At 45.4% G+C, this 21,978-nt stretch overlaps 1 protein-coding gene across 12 annotated transcripts in view; it reads right to left on the bottom strand.

Annotated features, from left to right (window-relative positions):
* LOC124068784 (supervillin-like) overlaps positions 1 to 21,978 on the bottom strand; it is a 38,113-nt gene that overhangs the window by 3,080 nt on the left and 13,055 nt on the right. For 4 of the 12 annotated variants that reach the window (XM_046407255.1, XM_046407256.1, XM_046407246.1 and 1 more), the window contains 32 exons: positions 20,011 to 21,363; positions 19,362 to 19,532; positions 19,133 to 19,167; positions 18,948 to 19,009; positions 18,666 to 18,802; positions 16,798 to 17,089; positions 15,977 to 16,042; positions 13,920 to 14,643; positions 11,697 to 12,207; positions 10,717 to 10,849; positions 9,668 to 9,724; positions 8,609 to 8,686; positions 7,875 to 8,022; positions 7,213 to 7,308; positions 6,843 to 6,923; positions 6,435 to 6,612; positions 6,173 to 6,357; positions 5,799 to 5,954; positions 5,534 to 5,670; positions 4,831 to 4,978; positions 4,582 to 4,727; positions 4,144 to 4,319; positions 3,841 to 3,988; positions 3,402 to 3,681; positions 2,958 to 3,109; positions 2,659 to 2,764; positions 2,298 to 2,505; positions 2,061 to 2,194; positions 1,505 to 1,660; positions 1,258 to 1,401; positions 978 to 1,099; positions 589 to 744 (listed from right to left, as the gene is read on the bottom strand). In XM_046407255.1, coding sequence (XP_046263211.1) covers positions 589 to 744; positions 978 to 1,099; positions 1,258 to 1,401; positions 1,505 to 1,660; positions 2,061 to 2,194; positions 2,298 to 2,505; positions 2,659 to 2,764; positions 2,958 to 3,109; positions 3,402 to 3,681; positions 3,841 to 3,988; positions 4,144 to 4,319; positions 4,582 to 4,727; positions 4,831 to 4,978; positions 5,534 to 5,670; positions 5,799 to 5,954; positions 6,173 to 6,357; positions 6,435 to 6,612; positions 6,843 to 6,923; positions 7,213 to 7,308; positions 7,875 to 8,022; positions 8,609 to 8,686; positions 9,668 to 9,724; positions 10,717 to 10,849; positions 11,697 to 12,207; positions 13,920 to 14,643; positions 15,977 to 16,042; positions 16,798 to 17,089; positions 18,666 to 18,802; positions 18,948 to 19,009; positions 19,133 to 19,167; positions 19,362 to 19,532; positions 20,011 to 21,363 — 6,676 coding nt within the window. The remainder of the gene's footprint in view (positions 1 to 588; positions 745 to 977; positions 1,100 to 1,257; positions 1,402 to 1,504; positions 1,661 to 2,060; positions 2,195 to 2,297; positions 2,506 to 2,658; positions 2,765 to 2,957; positions 3,110 to 3,401; positions 3,682 to 3,840; positions 3,989 to 4,143; positions 4,320 to 4,581; positions 4,728 to 4,830; positions 4,979 to 5,533; positions 5,671 to 5,798; positions 5,955 to 6,172; positions 6,358 to 6,434; positions 6,613 to 6,842; positions 6,924 to 7,212; positions 7,309 to 7,874; positions 8,023 to 8,608; positions 8,687 to 9,667; positions 9,725 to 10,716; positions 10,850 to 11,696; positions 12,208 to 13,919; positions 14,644 to 15,976; positions 16,043 to 16,797; positions 17,090 to 18,665; positions 18,803 to 18,947; positions 19,010 to 19,132; positions 19,168 to 19,361; positions 19,533 to 20,010; positions 21,364 to 21,978) is intronic. The other 8 variants (XM_046407247.1, XM_046407249.1, XM_046407250.1 and 5 more) reach the window with 8 other exon arrangements.

A 21,978-nucleotide genomic window follows, 5' to 3' on the forward strand; every position in this document is an offset into this window, starting at 1 on the left:
CACTTCCTGGACTACCACACATCTCCTGGACTACCTCATACTTCCTGGACTACCTCACACTTCCTGGACTACCTCACACTTCCTGGACTACCACACACCTCCTGGACTACCTCACACCTCCTGGACTACCTCACACTTCCTGGACTACCTCACACCTCCTGGACTACCTCACACTTCCTGGACTACCTCACACTTCCTGGACTACCTCACACTAGCACACACTTGCACATGCATATTTATGCTGCACATGCTAAAACTGGCTTCTTTATTTATTTATTTCTTTTCTCAGAATGTTTAGCTTTTATATTGTATTTGTCCTTAGCGTATATATTCTGTTTTTACTTAGCTTATATTTCTATTTTTTATTCAACTTTTCATTTCATATTTTTTTATATTCTACCTATTGCTCCCGGGACCTGAGTCCTAATTTCGTACCATAAGAATGTAAACGTGAGCTGGTATGACAATAAAAGTTCCTTGATCCTTGATAATTACAGATTTTAAAGTGTCCTAAAATCTCTTCAGGGGAGGGAAAACATGCATCTAAAAAGTCTGCTTTTGTGCAGCAGCATTTGTGGGTTTACTGACCTCAAAGTCCTGGTCAGACAGGTAGATCTCCAGGCGGAGCGGGTCCACTCCCTCTGGGAGCGGCCGGGCCTGCAGCTGAGCCAGAGGGAAGGTGTTCTGACAGAGCCGAGCCAACACGTCCTCCACCAGGATGATCTGGTTACACACATCCGCCTCCTGCGAGCACAACAGAAGACACTGCATGGAGTCCTGCGCAGTGACAGCAGGCCTTTGGACTGTGTGTTTACATATGTGTGAGGGAGGTTGTGTGTGAACATTAGATGTGAGGAGATAAAGATTTGAGCCTGATGAGGAAACCTCAACATGTGAGCAGACCGACTGAAAACCCTGATTATGCTTATATGATATAAATGAGTGTAAGCCAGGTTGATGTTTTGTGTGTCGCTGACCCTCTCGGTGATCTCAGCCACGTCCTCTCTGTGCTCCCAGCTAGGAAACATGTTGGTGAAGGTGAGCGGCTCCAGACCGGCGTGGATCAGATACGATTTCTGAGGCTTCTTCTCGTTCTTCTCTGCAGAAGAAAAATCACCACAAGAATTCTAAACGTTGCTGCCTTAGTGCTGTTGCTGTTGTAACACCAAGACCGACTCTGCGTGTGGAGTTCAAACCGTGAACCTGACAGCATATTAGCCATCGCTGAAGCGTTTCTGCATCGACCACGGCCCTAACCTTTGCAGTACTGCAGCACGGTCTCCATCGCACACTTTCGGTCTGCGTCCCAGCGGATGCGAGCCGAGCCGGTGCTCTCGCTGTCCTGAGGCCACCAGCCCTGCCACAGGTAAACCTCATGGAAGTTATCCACCAGGAACAAGGCTGTCAGGGAGAGAAATCAAGATTTCACCAGATGACGTCCATCAGGCTAACACGCGTACACGTCAGACCGGTTCAAGCACTTCATCGCGTCCTCAGGCCTCACCAGGTTGTGCTGCGTTGTACAGGTCCTCCTGCAGGAAGGGCAGCGAGCTCACCAGGTCTGGAGCTCGGGACGGATGGAAGAACTCCGTCGCCACAAACTCTCCAGATGTGCTGCTCAGCTGGAAAAGCCGTGGGGTGAAGTTGAATTTTCCCGGATCTGAAAAGCGAGATCAGAAGTCAGCATGTAACAAGATAAATCATTCCGCTTTGGTTTGGAGCTGTGGTTTGCATCTTAACCTTAATTTAGATTTTTTTCAGTCACTGAATTCAAGACTGTGAACTAGGAGTAGACTGAGTTACAGAAGAAGCTGTTCATAATAGTCCCATAACTTAAGTGTACTATTAGCACCAATAGGATGACTAGAAGAAGCATTAGAACCTTTTCAAAAGGTTTAAATTTGACCTCCATGATTTTATTTAGGCAACTTTCAGTGCAATACAGTCTCAAAATACACAATCTGTTTTTGTTTTCTATTACTGTCACAAATAACTGCAGCCTCGTCTGAGCTGAGGCCTCATATCTGACTGAGACAGTGAACGCATCACTCAGGCTGTACCTTGCAGCATACAGTCATAGGCCTTCCTGTCTTTTCTCCCCAGAGCCTCCCAGAAGCCCGGAGGCTCCACGCCCTCATCGCACTCGTGGATGGTCACCTTACTGCTGCTGTGGAGACCTGCCTCCAGTGGACACCTGAGAGAAACAAGAGGGAGACAGAGTTCCATTCAGCCTGCAAGAATGTTTTTTTATTTATTAATTCATCCTGAAAGCCATCCTAAGACTTGTAAAAACTGACTGTTCTTTGATCTTGTGTGCGGCCGTGTTTCCAACACTGCGAGTGTGCAGCTGCGTCTTGCAGCCGTGCCACAGGTACATGATGGCCTTGTTGATGTTGAGCAGGATCATGGAGGCCCTGGAGCGCAGGCTGCTGCAGTGACAGGCCACCTCCAGCAGGTGGCCCTCCACCGGCACCTCACCGCGCACGCAGTACAGGCGCCACTCGCCTGGACACAAGCAGAGTTTATCACTCAGTATTCCGGGAAAAAGACCCACATAAGACATGTAAACCAAAAGCAGAGCAGAGTACACCATCATCTTTATCTAACTATCACTAGATAGAAAACCACAGTGCAAAGCAGAGAAGTTAAAATGTTTACTCTGAGTGTTCTCCTCCTCTTCCTCCCTCTTGCCGGCGTGGATGATCATCCCTCCATTGAAGCACTGCAGGAAACATGGCGGCTCCTTTCCCTGCTGCACCTGAACCTGTGAAACCAGTGACACAAATGCAAACGAACGTTCTTCTCCACACTCAGACCTTGAAACGAAGGGTATTGTGTTGTAGAGGGAGTCTAGAGTCTGGTCAGATTATTAATCATTTTACCCCACATTTTACTTTCTCTTTGATTCATTCTTTCACGTGGTTTCTGTTTGGATTATTCGGCCCGGGCTCCAGTACCTGTGCCCCTCTTTCCTCGTCCAGCTCCACCGTCATCAGCGCTGACGTCCCTTTCTCGCTGACGGAGGAGTGTCGACCCTGCCAGAAGAAGTAGCAGCATTTCTCCTTCCCCGGACCGCTGCTCCTCGCCTCGGGGTTCTGCCGGCGGCCAACTGGGACACACACGCGAGATACAACAAGAACAAACCACCCTGAATTGTCAATAATGTTAAAGTAAAACTCTGAAACCAACCTCCTGATGGAGGTTTTATTGTAACCTCAGTGACATCATCCAAGATGCTGTACACTTTATCACTTTTGCTGTACATGTTTCATCAGTAAGTAATTGTCACATTGAAATTTTTCCGCTAATTTTTTGTCATTAAATTATTTCACCGTGTTAAGTATGACATTTGAATTGCAGTTGAACACAGGTGTTGGAGTATAAATACCACAGTGACTTACCTGAGGTGCTGACCATGTACTTCCACTTGACCACGTAGGCGTCTCCCTCGTGGAACTGGCCGATGCTCTGTCGTGGCAGACGGCTGTAGTCAAACTCCAGGATGTGCCAGACATCCACTGAAACTGTGCTGATCTCCTGAGTCCTCATGTGGTCCTCAGTCTCCACCGGCCCGTAGCCGCGGCCGACATTTATGCCATCCACGATGGTGGAAATGGGCGACTGGAGGACGGGCAGCATCAGGGTGGCGTCGTAAGGCTGACACTGTCGCCTGGGTGCTTCCTGAGAGAGAAAAAGGGAAAGAATGTACTTTTAAGTATTTATACATACAACTTCCAGCCTCGTCTAGTTTGAGCCACAGTCCAATAAATGAACAGAAGGGCAGACTGAGAAAACATGTTTGACTTGAATCTAATTATCCTGATAAAGCCGGCGTTGCACCTTCTGCTCGGGTATGAGCTCGCTGCTTTCCTTTGGTGATGGCGACTTTGCTTCGGTCCAGTCCACGAACTTCTCCTTGAACAGGATTGTCTCGTTGTGCTCTGTCAGCCTGCCGAATATCGCCCAATCAGGGCGTCCCTGGCCCTTCCTGTCAGGAAAAACACACACACAAAGAAAAGGATCAAACTTTATGCTAGGCTAAATCAAAGACATCATGCAAATGAATGCAAGTCAAAAAAAATGTCATTGTGTGTGTGTGTGTGTGTGTGTGTGTGTGTGTGCGTGTGTGCGTGTGATTCACACCTGGGTATGAGTGTGTTGCAGCCTCCCGGGTCCAGTGGGTTGATGTCACAGCAGGTGTAGTCAAACATCCCGTTCCAAAGGTGTTTGGCGAGCTGGAAGGCCACTTTCCTCTGGGCCAGAGTCACCTCCTTACCGTGCCACACATACACCTCGCTGCCGAAGTCAAACACCAGCACCTGCAGCCCGCACACAGCAACAGCAACAGAAACAACAGGAAAGCATGGATGAGTCATTTCTGTTTGTCCATGTTAGCAAACACTACATGTTTTATAAAAGCCCCTGCAAACAACCTGTGAAGTGTTATAATTATTGGTTCTGCATTACAGCTTCTGGATTCAGTCAGAGGGCAGCTGAAAGTAAAGTTGACAGTTAAAAGGCACCATGTCTGTTATAAAACCGAGAAGACAAAGGATGCTGAGAGGCTTTTGTCCCACCGACCTCCTTGGACTGCAGCAGAGAGCTGTGAGGAACCTTCCCCCATTCCTCATCATCAGGAACCAGTTTGTCGTCCACCAGTCTGAAGATGCAGTTGGTTTCCACGATGGCGGTCTCAAACTGCTCATCCTCTTCTGGTGGACCTGCCGCTGTAGTGCCATTAGACAGACATATGGCATTAGTGCTAGTGTCAGAGAAATCTACCAGCAGTTATCTGTAAACAGGTCTGAGGATTTGGGGCTCTTGTCTTACATTGGTACGCAGTCTGTCCACCCAGGATTGTCCAGAACTGCTGGGTATCTGGATTCTGTGGGTTGGGCCCTTCCTCGATGGTCTGCACCTGGCTCGCCCTGCAGCCCATGTCCTTCTTCGTCTGGATGAAGTTGGCCAAATCTACTGCCTGCAGGTGGGAAACAAAGACTTGATTTACCCATCTTTAAAGATGGTGACAGAGACTGTGAAGACGTCACATGCTCTCATGTTGACTTTGATGTAAACATAAGGGAAATTTGACTTCTCTGGATTTGTCCGGTGGCAGCAAACTGCCTTCTACAACAGCCTGCTTTAAACAAAAACTCTGAGAAAAGGTGCAACTTAACAGCCGAGGAGAGTCTTGTCTGAACGTTGCTGAGGGGTTTTTGTGCATAAAATCGTCAAAAATGGCGAGTGAACAGCAAAGGACAAGCAGGCAGAGTAGAAAAACAAATGTTTATTGGAAAGTGTCTAGACAGACCTGCTTTGGGGAACTGGAAGAGCTGTAGAATAGCCCGACAGCATGTGTTTAATGCGGAGCACAGATGGGTATTTGTGCCAATGTGTGTGTGTAGGGAATGGAAATGAGAGGCAGAATCATCCATGAATCATCTTTGTTCAATCCCCAATATGACAACAGTAGCATTAATGCTGCTGAAACCAAAACTCTTAGGGTCTGTAACAGCACAGGTACAGCGCTCACCTTGGCCCTCTCGATGACGTTTGAGAACTCTCCGATCCAGACGATGCAGTGCTCTGGAGTGACCAACAGGAAACAGTCGCCGCTGTTGAGCGATGACGCTCTCGGCTCCACTAACCTGGTCTGAACATGACGGCGGCCTGGAGAGAATAAAGTTATTTCAGTTCCTTCAGCGAACATCAGCTCAATCTGGGAAGGAACTTCAAAAGATGGCGGCACGGATCATGCAGGCAAAACGCGACTCGACACAGTCAAAGAGAGTTTTTACCTTTGATCTGCATCAGCATGAGGTTCTTGTACGGCACGGCGCTGTTGTTGGACATCTGCTCAGAGACGCTGACGTTGCGCAGGCTCACACTGCTGAAGTTCTCCTTACTGGCCAGACCTGCCAGCGCAGCCTCAGAGTACTCAGAGGTTTTACTAACTGGAATGCAAAAGTGTGGATTTGAAGCCTCATCAAACTTTAAAGAAACCAAATCCCTGTTGTAAACACTGCAGCAGATGTGGGTCAATTAGTTCTGTTACCCACGGAACAAAGAGCTGCGCACAATAATAAGATAGACAGACAGATACTTTATTGATCCCGAGGGAAATTCAAGAAATAATGTTTCCTCACGGAGTTTTGACTCCAAACTCACACACCCTCACACTCACTCTTCTCAGCCTTCATCCTTTTGCTCTCCAGCTGTGCCACATTCAGTCTCTGCTCGGTGTACTCGTGTCTGATGTCCTCTCTGGCCGCCAGCATCTTCAGAGGGTTTCTGGACGACTGGACGTTCCTGGACGGACGCACCGAGCGCTTGTGCTGCACCATGGCCGAAGTCAACCTGGAAAGGCAGAAAGGTGTCTGAGCACACATGGCTGTGGCGTATGACATGTGTACAATTGGAGACTTTAATCTTACTTGGGACCCTGAGAACCAAAGATGGTGTCAAAATCCTCGGTAATCTCGATCCTGCTCGGCATGCGTGGAAATTCAGCAACGCGCCTGTAGAACTTGGAGAAGATTTCGTCGTCCAGCTTCATCACTTCCTTCACTGCCTTCTCAGTAACTGTTATGGTGGTTTCCTGCAGACCTGCCACTGAGTGATAATAATAATAACAACAGCATAGTATAATGATAATAATAATAATAATAATAATAAAAATACTACTAATAAAATAGATTAGATCCTAATATAACTATAAAATTGATAGGAAGGATATAATTTGCAGCAGAAAAAACAATAAAGAACTGAAGGCGACACAAATCATTGCTTAATAAAAAATATCACTTAAAAATATTGTTTAAAAACAGCAAAGATGTACGTACCTTTGCTATTCAGACGTCCCAAAAAGCTCTCCAGCTTGTCTAGTTTCTTATCAGATTCCATCTCTGGCCTGGCCTCAATTTCTATAAATGACATTTAATTTCATTAATTGCGACATACCAGATGAAATTTCCTTACATTGAGAAAAAAAGATGCACATAATTTGATCTGTTTCTTTACAGCTGGTCACTTAACAGGTTAAAGTTATTCATCATCATATGTTTTTTTTTGTGTTGTTAATGAGTTTTCTAAAGTGACAGCAAATGTTAAAATTAACTTCAATCCATTCAGGTTTTAAATGAATCTGGTTGATACAGCCCTCTGACAGGGATATCAGGAAGTGATGACGCAGGAAACGCCAGTCGGTCTCACCCTCTTGAGGTTTGTTGACAGCAGGCATGCCGCTCTTGAGTTTGGTGGAGACCGGCGACAGGATGGGACTGATAACCGAGGAGGAGGCGGCCAGGCCTGTGGACACACAGGCAGAAATTCAGAAGAGGCAGGACAGTGTGACGAGACGAGGAGAGAAAACCTGCTGCCTGCACCAGTCGTTCAGCGATTATTAACATTGTGCTTTTAATAGTAAATTCACAGAGGTGATTTAGTCCTGTTGTATTCAAAATCAAAACATCAGTTTAAAACATGGCCTGAAATTCTCAAAGATAGCAATATCAGTGACATAAGTTGTTTAAATCCTGTGCTCATAGTCAGCTCTCAGATTGTTTGTCTCTTTTGAAACAGCAGCTTCGCACATAAGCAGCACTTAGATGGTCGAGAAACATTAGCAACAACCAGAGCACCATCAGTTTAACATCTGTTGAGACGATGCAAAGGCACAGGTGAGGGGTTTGAGAGGAGACAGAAGTTACTTTTGTTTTTCATTCCAGCATCCACTCGTGCATAGAAAGTTTAAAATTTAATACTGAGAAACAAACATCACTGAGGTGAGTTAGCGTTAAAGTGCAGTACATGTCTGTTGTAGTGGGGGTCTCCTCAGTGAGGACGGGTGGACACCAGCAGGTTTGTGCACTGACCTTTCTTGACCATACGTGCAGCCACAGTGTACTGCGTGGAGTCGTTGGCTGCTCCTTTGCCCTTGGTCTTCCACGCATCCTCACGAATCGAAATCATCTGTTTCCTCTCTTCAATGGTCATCTGGGCCTCAATTTCCTCTCCCATCTTCTGCACGGACGAAAGAAAATCAGATAAATTGTCAAATTATGAAAGATTATTAAGTTAAACCGCCAAGTCTTGCATGCAAAGTAATAAACTCTGCACAACGAGGCTGACTGTCAGCTTTAATTTCAGGGCTTTTGCAGTCATTTTGGGGTTATTTTCTAATAAGGTTTAAGAGCTGCATTCAAACCTAAAATCAATCAAGCCAAAAAGCTTCCTGACACCACTGGATCTAATACCTCCGGAAGCTCTGAGAAGCTAGTGAGACCTAAAGCCCCTCAGGGCTTCCGTAACTACCCGACAATGAGATGCAGCTTCAGTATAACCTCGTGTGACTCCACACTTCCCTAAGGAGCAATTATTCATGTAGGCACCATATCAAACCGAGGAGATATAAAAAGAGTTGAAGCGCTCAAGCGTGCTTGGTGCAAATCCACACACCAGCCTGTATAATCTATTTTATTCCATGGCTGTACACTGAGCTGTACCCATGCAGTCAGAACCAAACAAAACTGAACAGCACCCAGAGCACCCATCACAGCAGCAGGTGGAGCCCAGTACATGCAGCGCATTCGAGCGTGCGTGTCCTTACCTGACTATGATGGTCGGTGTACTGACACTTTTGACCGAGGGAGATAGGAGGAGAAAAGGTGGAAGAGAAGACAGGCTCCTGAGGGCGTAGAGGTGGATGGAAAAGTGAAAGAAAGGAACGGAGGAAATGCAAAAGACAAACGATGAACATGCAGATGAAGGAAGACGAAGGAGGCCAGAAACTGAGAGTGCAGCACAACTCATGTTAAACTGCTCGTTCTTCAACTGCCAGACCTGATCTAAAAGCTCTGAAAACCCAAACTAACTTTTGTCATTTCTTTAAGTATGTCTTTGGAACATATTTGATAGACGCAAAAGTCAGTTTTTCTGTAAGGAATTACCAAAGTGAAACTGATTGATCCATGCATCCACTAGTAAAAGTGCAGTTAATTAAGATCATTAAGATCACTTAATAAAATGTTTAGAGTTAGAAACAAAACAGAAAACTGCAAAAGCCAACAGCTTCCCTGTGGTACCTTGTAAGTTGAGACAGGGACAGCTTGTCACAGGCACAGCTGAAGGTCACATTACCACTGCAGGGCAAACGCAGCTTAAGACTTAGGGGGGCATTAAGTAAAACTAAATCGTAATAGATCTAAACACATGATGACTTTCTATCTTGTGAAAACAGAACCAGGCTTCAAGAGTTAACTAAATAATTTAAAGAAAAATAAAAGGATTTTTGATGTCCCCTCAGATTTATCGTGTAAAGACATAACGTAACGTAAAGACGTTTCAAAAAAACACAACGAGCTTGAAAACATTTCCATATTCTTACGTGCACACTCGTTTAAAAAACTGTAAATTTGATGGACGTCCAAAAGCAAAACAAAACTTTATTCAGAAAAGTTTACTTTTTAAGTTAATCGATTACTTAAAGCCCCTCAGAGATAGAATCAGCAAAAAGCTGAAGAAAGCTCAGAAAAGTTCCAGCATCAACAACTTTCCAACCACCATCCTGCAGCACAGGTCTCACACAAAGTCCACACAGAGCTGCGATTGGACAGCAGAGCACCCACACAAAGCTGATTGGTTTAGAGGCTCGGTGTGCGGGTCTTACCCACAGCTGTTCAGACACAGACATGGCAGAGGGGTCTTGAGCGACCACCCCGTCCTCCTGAGGGGTTAAACACAGGGGAAGAGCTCAGTCAGAGGGAGAGGAGGGGAGGAAGGGGGAGTGACTATTGTTACTCTAATGGGTTTAGGGGTGAGGTTGCCTGGAGGATTACCATCCAGGGTTTAAGCAGGCAGTTTCGCCCACCAGAATATTAATGTGAAGTAGATGAGCTGCAGTGAAAAAAGTGTAAATCCCAAAATTCAAGGCTATCTTTGAGCTTACCAATTTAATTCTTTCTGCTGTTTAAAGCAATAGAGTTGCAAACAAATACACATAAGCGATTCTTGAACCATTTCCTTCTGTCAAATAAGCTTTCAAAGTCATTACCGAAACTAACGACTACAAAGGAGAATCTATTCCCAAAACTCCAGACCGCTAATTCTACAAACAGACTGTCCCATATGCTTCCTGGTTTACAGCCTATGGGGGGCTGGATGCTACACTGATCTGGATCACTGGGCTCAAACAACAGATGGACTGAAGGAGGAAATGAAAGGAGCACTTAGTTAAAAGAGCAGGGACGGGAGCTGGCATGGCAACCATGAAGGATGAGGGCGATGAAATGTGGCACTCGTGTTTGCTCTGGCAAACTATTAAACCACACAAGAATAAGACACTTGTGCATTTGTGAAGTTTTACAATAAAAGACAACAGTGCAGCAGCAGGTCAGTGTGGTCAAAAGAAGAAAATTTAATTGTCACTTGCTTGGCCATCATTCTTACTGGTTATGATCAAATAAAACCAGATGTACCACACAGCCTCACAGCGACATCCATTAGAGCCTTACAGCACCAGCTAGCAACACTTGAAGACTTCTGATGAAGCTCTGGTTTTTTTTAACAAAGCACTCGTTCAGGTAGGTAACTACAGTGCACACCTGAGCTGCAGAGAGACGCTTCAGTAAATGTGCCCATACCATGTATTGTATTGTTAGTATGACGTGTTAACGTGAGTGAACGTGACTTGAGATGTCATGTGCACATCAGACTGACCTTCTTCTGGCCCGTCTGCTCCGTCTCACATTGCTGAGCCTGCTGCTCGGTGGATGCCACCTTTACCACTTCCTGTTTCTTGTTGATCCTGTTCCTCCAGTCCTCCTCACCACTCTTCTTCAGCAGTGCCACTCTGACATCAAACAAGAAGCTTTTAAAAATGGAAGTGGGTGAATAAGCCAATCTGATATTATGAAAAACAGGCTTATAACCAGCCGTTATTGTTCATAAGGCTAGCTGCAAGTACCGTACAGCTGCAATTTGTTTGGATCTCTTTACTTGCTCTGCCTCAGCTAGCATGTATGCTAACAAGACGACCTTTTTTCAAAATTTTCATTTGAGTTTATTTTAGGCTCTGACAGTTATTAGTTATTATGATCAATGTGTTATCAAAAAGGTGAAAAATGTGCATTTTTGATAGTTCCATAGAAGTCAAGGGTAAAAAACTGGGTCAGGCATCCCTGCTTTACAGCCAGCAGTCTGCTGAAAAAGGTCTACACAGCACTGATAATGGATGGCTGACGGGTGAAAGAAAGTATGTCATCGTCTCCACAGTTTGACTGTGGACAGGGCAGAAATGAGAGCATTAGAGGAATCTGATCAGATTCTCAGAGGATTCCTCCAGTCCTCACAGCTCTCTGCTGGCTGGGAGGAGAAACGTTGCTAAAAATGAATCTCTCTCACCTTCAAAAATGCAATAGGATGGAACAAACCCGTATACTGCAAAAGGAAGGGCGGACGGTGACTTCTGCCTCATTATGTCAAACGCTGCAAATTTATAGTGCACTGGCTTTTCACTGCGCAAAATCCCTGTCAGCGTCTGTGACTTGTGCTTACAGCTTCGCTTGGCCTCTGGTTTTCAGAGACTCAAAGTAACAGGCTCAACCTGTGAGCGGCAGTAAAGCACTTTTAGTGGACGTTAACTTTGATAGTGATCATAGTGATCTTTGTGACCAAACGATTACATTGCAGCCATTCACCTCTCCTTGATGGACATCTGTTTGGAGGACATGCTGTCAGACAGAAGGTCTCCAGACTCTGTGGGAGACAGCAGATCTCCAGATTGGACACTGTGCCTGCTGAAGTCCTCACTGTGCTCCAGGGGCAGTGACTGGGACTTGACTAGCGCCTGGGGGAAGGACTGGGGTTTGGGAGGTGTCTGAGGAGGCACCTGGGGTTTGGGCTGAGGATGCGGGCCTGTCTGTGGGAAAGGCTTAGGGAGAGACTGGATGAATCTCTGAGGTTTTGGCTGGGTTTGCGGGGACTGAGTGAAAGGCTTGGAGTAGGTTGTGGGGGGCTGGGAGGAGGGCTGGATGTCGGACAGAGGCTTGGGTAGGGTTGGAGGAGGCTGTTGTGCGAAGGGTTTAGGAAGAGTCTGAGGAGGCTGGACGTTGGTTTGCTGCTGCTGTTGGCTGCTTGACACGTGAGACACTGTCCTGGATGACACTTTAGCTATCAGAGGCCTCAGTGGCACAGGATGGTCAGGCAAGTCTGAAAGGAAAGCATACAGAATATAATCAAGTAGTCACAATATCTGAAGTTGAATTTTAGCCATTTGATTAAAGTATTATCAGAGAAGACCCATAACATTATTGGAAGGTCTGGGAGACCATCCAAAAGCTTTACGTTGGTGTAAAGTATAGAAGTCCAATGAACTATTATTTTTATTCACTACTTTCTAGACTAAATGACTTATTGTTTTGTCTATGAAATAGTGACAAATGTCCACCCTAGTCTCTTAAAGTCCAATGGGGGGTAGCAATAAATCGCCTTATGAAAACAGCATTTTCTACCAATTTTGTATAAAAACTACTTTAATGAATAATCAATAATCAAAATATCTTTCTGTTGGTCGATTAATCATTGCAGCTCTCACAAAGGATCTTTTAAATTAACTTACAGCAGGTTGAAACTCACTTGTGGTAACATAAAACAATTACAGAGATGACATGAAATGAGGTAGCGAGAGATGCAGCAAAGGCTGAATGAGAACCAGAGACGTCATATATCACGGTCAGTGTCTCAGCCGCCAAATCGCAGGGTCACCTCCAAATTTTGATGCAGTAGAAGTGACAGAAAAACGAAGCACAGCATCCATTTTCACTTTGATATTGATTTCCATACATCCCCTGCTCATCCCTGCAACACATGCATCCCCATGCACACATGCAGCTGGTTTTATAGGAAAGACAGCTCATTGGTGTCACACATATCTGCTGCATACTCTGTATGAGGTTTCTGTGTGTGCTAATCTGTATTAATTCTGCCGGAGGGACAAAATTCTGTTCACACAGTCAAATTCTGGAGAGTCATCTCACATGTGGGGACAAAACTGTCAGGACAAAACCAAACATCCCAGGCTTGTCTTTGGATCAGGTCAGTGTTAGGGTCCCCAGGGAATTAATGCAAGTCATTCCTAGCCTCATGATACTCTCATAAATATACTTTGGTGAAGATCTACGCCTGCAGAACTAAATAAGGGTACAGCCTGCAGACAAGGCTTTCATTGTGTCCTTCCTGTCCTCTACCTGCTTCATGTAAGTGCCGGCCAATTGTTCTGCACTCGCTCTCATTGAGTGCTTTCATCTTTTGTGTGCATGCATGGGAAAAGACCACCCCGAGACACATTCTGCATTAGCACATAAAAAAAACAGGTCAGGCCCATTATACCGAAGCATGCACATCGCTAACCCACAGGCGTAATGTGGTGCAAGAGGACCACAGCCCCGTTACAGGCCATGACAGCGAGCTCTCACAGTTCGATTTAAAAATCCTTGACGACAAACGGTGTCAAGAAAAGACTTCCTCTTTCCAGACAAAGAGAGCCACGAGGCAAATGCATGGAAAAAAATGCAAATTAGATGCAGCCTCAGACGTCTGTCTTTGCTTCACACACACACACTCGCTCTCTCTATCAGCCAAATCAAACACCCCCAGCTGGGACAAGAGTGTGTGCAGCCGGCAGCTATGGTGCGTGGGAGCACGATGCATAAGACAACGAGGATAATGAGAACAGCTCCTTCCCTGGACACTGCTTCCTCTTTTTCTGTCACCCCCTGTCTCTCTTTTCGTTACATCCATTCCATTTTAATTTTGCTTCCCACATCCCTTCTGTCCCCCACAGCTATTCACACCTCTCCATTATTCTTTCCCTCGCTTCTCTCCATGTCTTTTCTGTATAAGGCATCAGAGAAGCCTCCTACCTGAGATGCCAGCCTGGCTCCTCTCCTGCTCCTGTCTGGAGGAGCTGTGAGCTGTCTCTCTCAGGTAACCTCCTCTTCCTCTTCCTCCTCCCTCCACTCTCTCCCAATTCTCTTGGGAGTCACCGTCTGTGGCTCTCCAGCTGGGCAGAGACTCTGACTCGCCCCTGCTCAAAGAGGGCTCGGCAGAGTGCTGAAGCTGGGGATGCTGCCGCCGCTCCCTGCCGTCCCGGTCCTTGTCGGGGGAGTGCAGCTTTCCCTTAATGCTGCCCTCTTGGCTGTCTTCTCTGGCTCCTCCCTGCTGTCTCCCCCTAACCTCCTCCTCCTGACACTCTCTCCTGCACTCCTCCACCGCCTCCGCCTGCAGCCTGTGACCAGCAGAGGAGGTGGGAGGAAGAGGAGCCCCCACTCTCTCTTGGCTCTCAGGGAGGAGAGGGGAGGAGCTGAGCTCTCGCTCAGGGTGGCCAGGGTCTCCGCTCTGGGTCATGGAGAAATACCTCAACGCCCTCTCCTGGTGGCTGCTTGTGGTGCTGCAAGACTGTTGTTGGGCAGGGATGTAGGAGACGGCAGTAGACTTCCCTGGACGGGGACCATCTCCATCGCTGACGCTGCTGCTGCCAGGCATGATGGTTACCGTGGTGACAGAGGCTTGGGAGGTGACGGCTGCCACAGAGCGGACGATGGAGGCTGACAGGGGCTCCAGTTTGATCTCACCCCCTTTTTTCAGCTGCAGGAAGAGCAGGAATCATGTCAAAAAGTCAGGATGGACAAAACAACAACAGCGGAGCTGAAGGGATTGATTCGGAGAAGGGATGGATGAAGTGTGGGGAATTTAGAGATTGGTATGTGAGGATGCTACAGTGGTTATTGTCTGACGAGCAGACGGCTGGATGAGGGGAAGGACGGCAGAAACCAAAGCAAATTAGGGAAAACATTTCAGGTTTGCTCATGAAGCTGTCATTCACAAAATGGAGGTATGGAGCACAGACTTTGACACAAGTGAATAATAAACTTGCCAGAAATGCCCTCACTTTTAGCAGTAATCCTGTGACGCTTGTAAGCCTTTGGGGTATGTCATTCATATGATTCATTCACAGTGCCATTCATCTTGCCTGGATCTGGTCTCATCACTTTTCCAATTTATTTGTGTTCATATTTGCCTGATAATCAATTTGATTTATGTTATACATGGAACTGACTGTGATTAGTATAATAAAATATATTTCAGCCTCTTATACTTAAAACATAAATGTGGCCATTGTGATTTTATGGCTAGTGTTAACTTGTATCAGCAAGCAAAATTAATAAAAACCTCAACAGCTACTGTCAACTAATGTGCCCCTGAGCATGAAACAGAACCTAACTTCAGAGCTGGATAATAACGATAAAGGAATCAGTATCTTTATCAGGTTCTTTCTGATGGCCAAGCACTTATTGTTCATTTAGTTCAGCTGGAAAGATCCAAGAAGTTACAGGAAGTTATATTACTTACCTGTAATGTAACCGAAAAGGCCAGAAGAAGCTGTATCCCTATTAGCATCAGTATTAGTGCTTTGTATATTAACATGTGCCCCATCTCTGCTTCCAGCAGAGATGTCAAACTTCAGACTACAGTCAGCTAATTTTATTTTAATTTTTTTTGTAATACCAGAGCCTAACACACAAGGCCAGGTGCATCTGCATACCTATTCCCCAGATAAGCATTTTTTGCTAATTTAATTAGGTTGGGAACAAGAAGGAATAAACTAGCATGCAGCATTTGCAGTCAAATAATTCCGTGCTTGTTATGCAATGAGCAAGCATGTCACAGAAACTTCTTATATCCAGAAATGAGAACACAGAAAACATACAAGGAACCCTACACTCAGTTCTTTATGACAAGGCAACATCTGCTGTAAAGTCATTTCAAACTTTAAAATACACTCTGGATTGCATTTATGGGCATCATTCAGCTATCGTAAGCAGTAGCTGCCATATCAAGACAACGCTGGTCACAGTCAATAGCGAGGTCATTCAATGCAGCCAGTCAGAAGCTCCAGTACAGGCAGCAGGGGTCTTACATGTTCTCCCTGATTGGCCTCTAAGTCACCGTTACACACTGCAGGGGTTACCGGCGGCTCAGCTTCCTGTGTGGACACCAGTGATTGACTATGACTTACAGCTGAAAATATGATGTATGTGAAGTCAACCTGTTATGATGTACCTGACACTGTGCCTCTTCAGACAACGTGTGTGCTTTAACACAATATCTGCGCAGAGGACAATTTCTCTGTGTCAGGTGATTACTCCGGCATGTCAACTGACAAAATGGTTGCCACAGTATGTCTGAGATTCAGCGTGTGATTTGCTGGTGATTTGTGACATCTAGAGGCCATTGTATTAAAAAGCAAAAGCAGAATAAACTCTGTGACCCCTGTTCATTTGGTTCATCATCCAGCTGCACAGAGAACCACAACATTCATCCATCACACACCAACGGAAACTGGTGCACTGCAAGACACTCACTGCAGCATAAGTGACCTGGAAGTGAATCTGAGTCCGTTGCTTCAGGCACATTTACTGTAAAAAGATCTTACGTCCCAAAAAATCTGTAGATGCAGTGCTGTTTATTTCAGTTAAATTTATAAGGTCCTCTGGACGTCTGTTCCTGTGGGCTTCGTGCTGGTATCTGCACCTCTATTTGGCCTAAACGTAAATGTTTGTGAATGTTCATAATGATTTGGGACAAGAAAACAAGGAAAAAATGAATCCACTGTAATGCTGTGAAGTGAAATTTACCGGAGCGGTATGTTTTAGAAACTACAGTCTTTTATCGTTATTTTACAGAACTTTAAAATTTTGCTCACCTACGCCTGCAATAAGACATAAAAACTTTTTTTACCTTCTCCACCTCTCCCTGGGTAATGGGTTGAGTTTGAAACCGAGCGTTGGCCCTGCGATGACGTGTCTCTCCTCGAGCGCCCTCGGAGGTTTTGCCCGTAACATGTGAGAGGCGGTTGAAGAGGGCCATCTTCTCAGTCAAGCTGAGGGTGGACAGGTCAGGCTCCTCATGGACAGGCTCCTGGACACCTCCCTCCACCCCTACACTGGGAGCTTGAGCTGCTTTCTGGTGCTCCTGGGTCTCCTTGTCCTGATCCTGGATAGCTGAGCCTGGCTGGGAGGAGGCCTGGACGCTAGGTGGAGACAGAAGAGATATCAGAGGGTGAGAGACAGGTGTAAGTCTTCTAATAGCCATTTGATTTAAAATGAAACATCCAAACAGGTATTATCACCATCCCTGGATTTGAGTGGCAGAAATGTGATATCTGAAGTACCGTATATAAGGTCTAACATATGTGGAATATAAACTTTAACTGTGGATAAAGTGTCTAAAATTAAACAAGGGACAGCTATGAATTGCTATGTTTACGTCCCAAATCAAATACAACATCCACTGGTTTTTATTTTACTGCAGTACTTCTACATATCCTATGACATGGATAAGTGAAAATCTTTATGAACAAGAAAAGCAGCATGTAGAGCTGGAAAAGTTTTACATCTAAGTCATTTAATTAAAAAATTATTTTGACCTAACCAGAGGTGATTGTTAGAGCAATGGACACAACCAATATTAAGACAAACCAATACTCTCTGGTTTTGCTAAAGAGTGTTTTACGATGGACCAACAAAGCAATCAAGCTCGTCTCATTTTGGTAAAAGAGAGGAACATTCAGAAGGTGTACAGTTGTATGTTCAAGCTCAAATAACTGATCATGTATGTCAGTCAGCTAACAGGTAAATACCTGTGACAACAGATTACCGGCACAGCAACAGAGACATAAGTAGATCAGCACACACATACCAGTCATCATACAGTATAACGCACTCGGATGTTTGCGGGGGATATGGCGATCTCCCAGCAGTTTGCTAAGTTAAACCACAGTTGGTAAACAAACTGCAGGACATGTGAACTCAGACATGCAGATGGCTTTAACCGGCTCAACCTCTGACCTTTTTGTGAGATATGTAACTGACATTTGCAACCTGCATGTGAGAAACTCTGCAAGAGGGGAAGCTTGGAAACTGGCCATGGAATATAGTGAATGAGTTATTGTGCGAATACCTACTTCCTTGCCCTACAATGGGCACACAGTTAAAAAGCAGCACATGGGGAAGCAGAAATAACATGGTAATATGAGCTGGATGAATAGATCTGCACTGCAACCAGGAGAGGGTGATGGAGAGTAAAATGTCTCAGTGGCACATTTACAGTTAAATTACCAAGAGAAGTCAATGCTGGATTCATTAAAATTTCAACGCACCTCATCCATGGTAATTTCTAAACTCAATGAGGTCCATTTACTACTTACATTTAGACACTGAGGTCTTGAAAATCATTGAAAACTGGACGGCGTTACTAAAATAGAGACATTCAGCGGGTTAAAAGTATAAAACAGGTACATACGTACAGGGGTACAATGAGCTGCACATGTACACTCATACAGATACAAAGCACAGCTAAGTTAGCAGTCAGGCTCAGCTGTACCCGATGCTGTTCACACTAGTGTTGACTATAGCGGGGCTAGGGATGCAAATGTTAGTGTGTGAAGATAAAAGGAAACAAGATGAACAAATGAAGACTTCAGAGTCGACAGAGGTGTCCGAAGATGCCACAAAGTAGAATAAAAGTGAAAATGAAAGACAACAGCAAGTAAAAAATAAACTAAAAAGGAGGGGAGACAGATAGTGGAGGCAAAATCCACGCTCTACCTTGAAGCATTGACCACTTCCTTGTTGGTGACGGGTTGAGTGTGCGATCGATCCTGCACCCGTCTGAGACGCCGTTCTACGGCAGCATTTCGAGATCGTGGTTTGGGAACACCTCCCTCTGATGTTCTTTCCAGCTCCTGGAAGAATATTTCAGGAAAACATCAGTATTTCGGTTTATAAAACTGTGGCCATAACAGTTAAAGTTGACATTATCAATTCAAAAATGTACAGTATTATTCATGCGTTCTTCTGATTGAAATGTGGATTAAGACGGAAGTGTACCCTGAAGAGAGACCTCTTGGCAGCCACACTCATCTTGGCTCTCTCATCCAGTTTTTCTTCATCTACGTAACAAAAAAAACCCGATACCAACTGTATTTAAACTTCTTCAAATGACAGAAAAATTAAATGAAATCATAAATAAGTATGCTAATATATTGTGCATATACGCAATAAACCGAACGTACCTTCACCATCCTGTAACTGTGGACTTAGACAAGACCTGCAGAAAACATTAATACAAACTGAGCATCAGTATTTAGACTACATTTTCCAACAGAATAACCACTACATATTATCATTATCTGAATGCCAACTTTGAACCATACTCTGCCATCCAATTCACTGTATTGATCTTTATGAGCAAAATGATTCAGAAGAGCTCCTGCAGATCGTCACAGACGGCCTCTCCTGTACCTATCTGACTCCAGCCGCTCTGCAGAGGTGATAGGCTGGGTCCTAAACCTCTCCGACATGCGGCTGTCTCCTGGAGTGATGTAGCGTCGAGGCCTCCGTGCGCCCCTGTCCCGATCAGTGCTGCTAGCCAGATCTGCCTCCATTGCTGACAGATCTACTTTGGTAGTCTCTCTTTTAGAGCGGGGTATACATTTAGGAAGATTGACGAGGACGACAACAAAGAGTGGAAGCAAGAAAACTATTAATGTTGGTTGTGTTTGATGTTGTTTTAGTAGATTAGCAGTTTACCAGCAACTGCACTCAAGTTAGAGGGATACTTTGATATTGACTCATAGAAGCACAGCACAACTGCAGCCCAGCAGTGAAGAGCGACATGCAGATGCAGAAAACTTTCAAAGGATAACTTGCAAGAACTGATTTTAACTTGCACAAGTGAGTCAAAAACATGCAGACATTACAACAAACATGAAAATGCTAAATATCATTAGCACTGCACCTTTCACCATTTCATGCCACCGACTGAAATTCTGTCTGCATTATTTTCTTTGTTTATAAGATTATTTATGTACAACAGCCTCCAAATGTAGAGTTAGAATGATATAGTCAGTTATTTAGCAATGCGACATAGAGCCCATGCCAATGGACCTACAGCTCCGGTTTCCGGTTGGCATTTTCCAGATAAGAGTGTCGCAGCTGTGCTACTGATACCCTGGTGTCCAGGGTGCCCACATCCCCGTTAGCCATCCCTGATGGATGCGAGGCTCTCAGCGTCTCTCTGCCGGCTGCTGCCCTCTCCATACGATACAATGCAGAATGCTGGCTTACACCTATGTCTGACATGGAGCGGGTTCGTATCTTGGGTTTGGGCCCTCCACCTATCTCCACGCTTCTGTTTTTGACCTGAGGCAAAGAAGAGCCCTTCTGGAGGTAAACAGCTGAGTCAAACCTCTGGTGCTCCGATGGATCCTGCTGCCGGTGCCTCTGAGGCTCAAAGTCTTCATGTAACTGAGGCTCTTGTTGTTTTCTCAGGGAGTCTTGCTGCCGACTTTGAGGCTCTTGTCTTGGGATCTCATGCTGCAGCTGTCTTGGAGACTGCTGTGGTATTAAAGGCTCCTGTGACTCTCTCAATTGGTCATAGTGATGTTGCCTTTGAGGATCTTGTTGTTGAATTTGAGCACCAAGTTGTCTCTTTGTGGGTTCATACGGTTGTTGGGCTGGAGGCTCTTGATGCAGATTGCGGGGCTCTTGATGGTACACAGGATCCGAGGATTGAAGCTGTCTGGGCTGATGGTGTACGGATGTGTGGGAAGGCTGCAAATGTCTAAATACTTTGTCCTCATGGCTGTCATGCCCAGAGAGATGATCTCTCCCTCTTTCTCTGATCCTCTGAACATTTCTCTCCCTCCCCCTTTCTCTTGGTCTCTCTCGATCCCAGTCTTCCTCTCCTTGACTCCTCCTCCTTCTTTCTGGGCTGTAGTTCTGCCAGTCCATGTCATCATGGCGTCCTCTCTGAGTATCATCCACACTTCTTTCTCGTCGGCGGATCTCTGAGGGCAGCACAGCTTTCCTGCTCTTAAGCAGACCCTCTGTGGGGGCATCTTCTTTCAGGACCTGTCTGGCCTCCACTCTTGCCTCCCTGTGGGCAGCATAGATTTGGTCGGCACTCACTCTCCTTCGTGGTTGTACCTCAGGAGGTCCAGGAAGTTTGGCACTGGCCACTGGGGCAGGGATGGCCAAATAGGGCTGAGTGTCCACAGCAGGGCCAGAATGTTGGTACTCAGGAGCTGAAGGTGGATGAGCGGTTTGGCCACGGGCAGGATGGTGGCCTGGACTAGGCTGAGGCTGGGGAACGGTCCTTTGCTGGGTGGGTTCTGAGCGCTGTGATGAATACTGTGCAGTGTTCCCCAGAGTATGGAGTTTGTCAGCCTGGTGCCTGTCTGGACTGGAGTCTGGGGGTCTCTGGACAGTTTCATCCCTGGACAATCTTTCCTTTACTCGGATTCTTGAGGAAAGGAATGGATAAGTGACACTGATATTCCAGTTCAACTAAAGAGCTAATCAAAGCTCTATATTATCTAAAACAAGAGGTGGTCTAAAGGGCATATACCATGTTGTTTCAATAGGCATAAAAGGCTTTTAAATGATTTTTTTTAAAAAGGCGTAATTTTACTATCCAACTAGATATCTTGAGTTGGGATGTATAGTATCCATAATGTCTGCCTCAAGCACATATCGTGAACAATATTGCACAAAGGTTTATGACATGAGACTATCATGTGACCAACTTGAACTCCCAAATCCTACTCTAGAATTGCAACAAGGTCAAGTAGCAGCATGTCCTGGGTTTAAATTTGAGTCTTAGTTCAAACAGCTCCCAGTCTCTCTCTCTGATGTCTGCGTGCCAAAAAAGTAAGCCAAACTATTTTCATCTACAATCTTTTGACCCCTGCTAGTCAAAGGTTTCTCTAATCTCATTCAAGACTACTAAGCCAGACATAATTGATGGGCCTCTGCTTTATCTGACATGGCATGAAGGACTTACACAGTGCTCGTGCTACAGTACATGATTACACACTAATACTAGCTAGCATAAGCAGGTGATAAGGCGACAAAGGCA

Source organism: Scatophagus argus, chromosome 13 (genome assembly GCF_020382885.2).
Source record: "Scatophagus argus isolate fScaArg1 chromosome 13, fScaArg1.pri, whole genome shotgun sequence".
In the NCBI taxonomy this organism is placed as follows: Eukaryota; Metazoa; Chordata; class Actinopteri; family Scatophagidae; genus Scatophagus; species Scatophagus argus.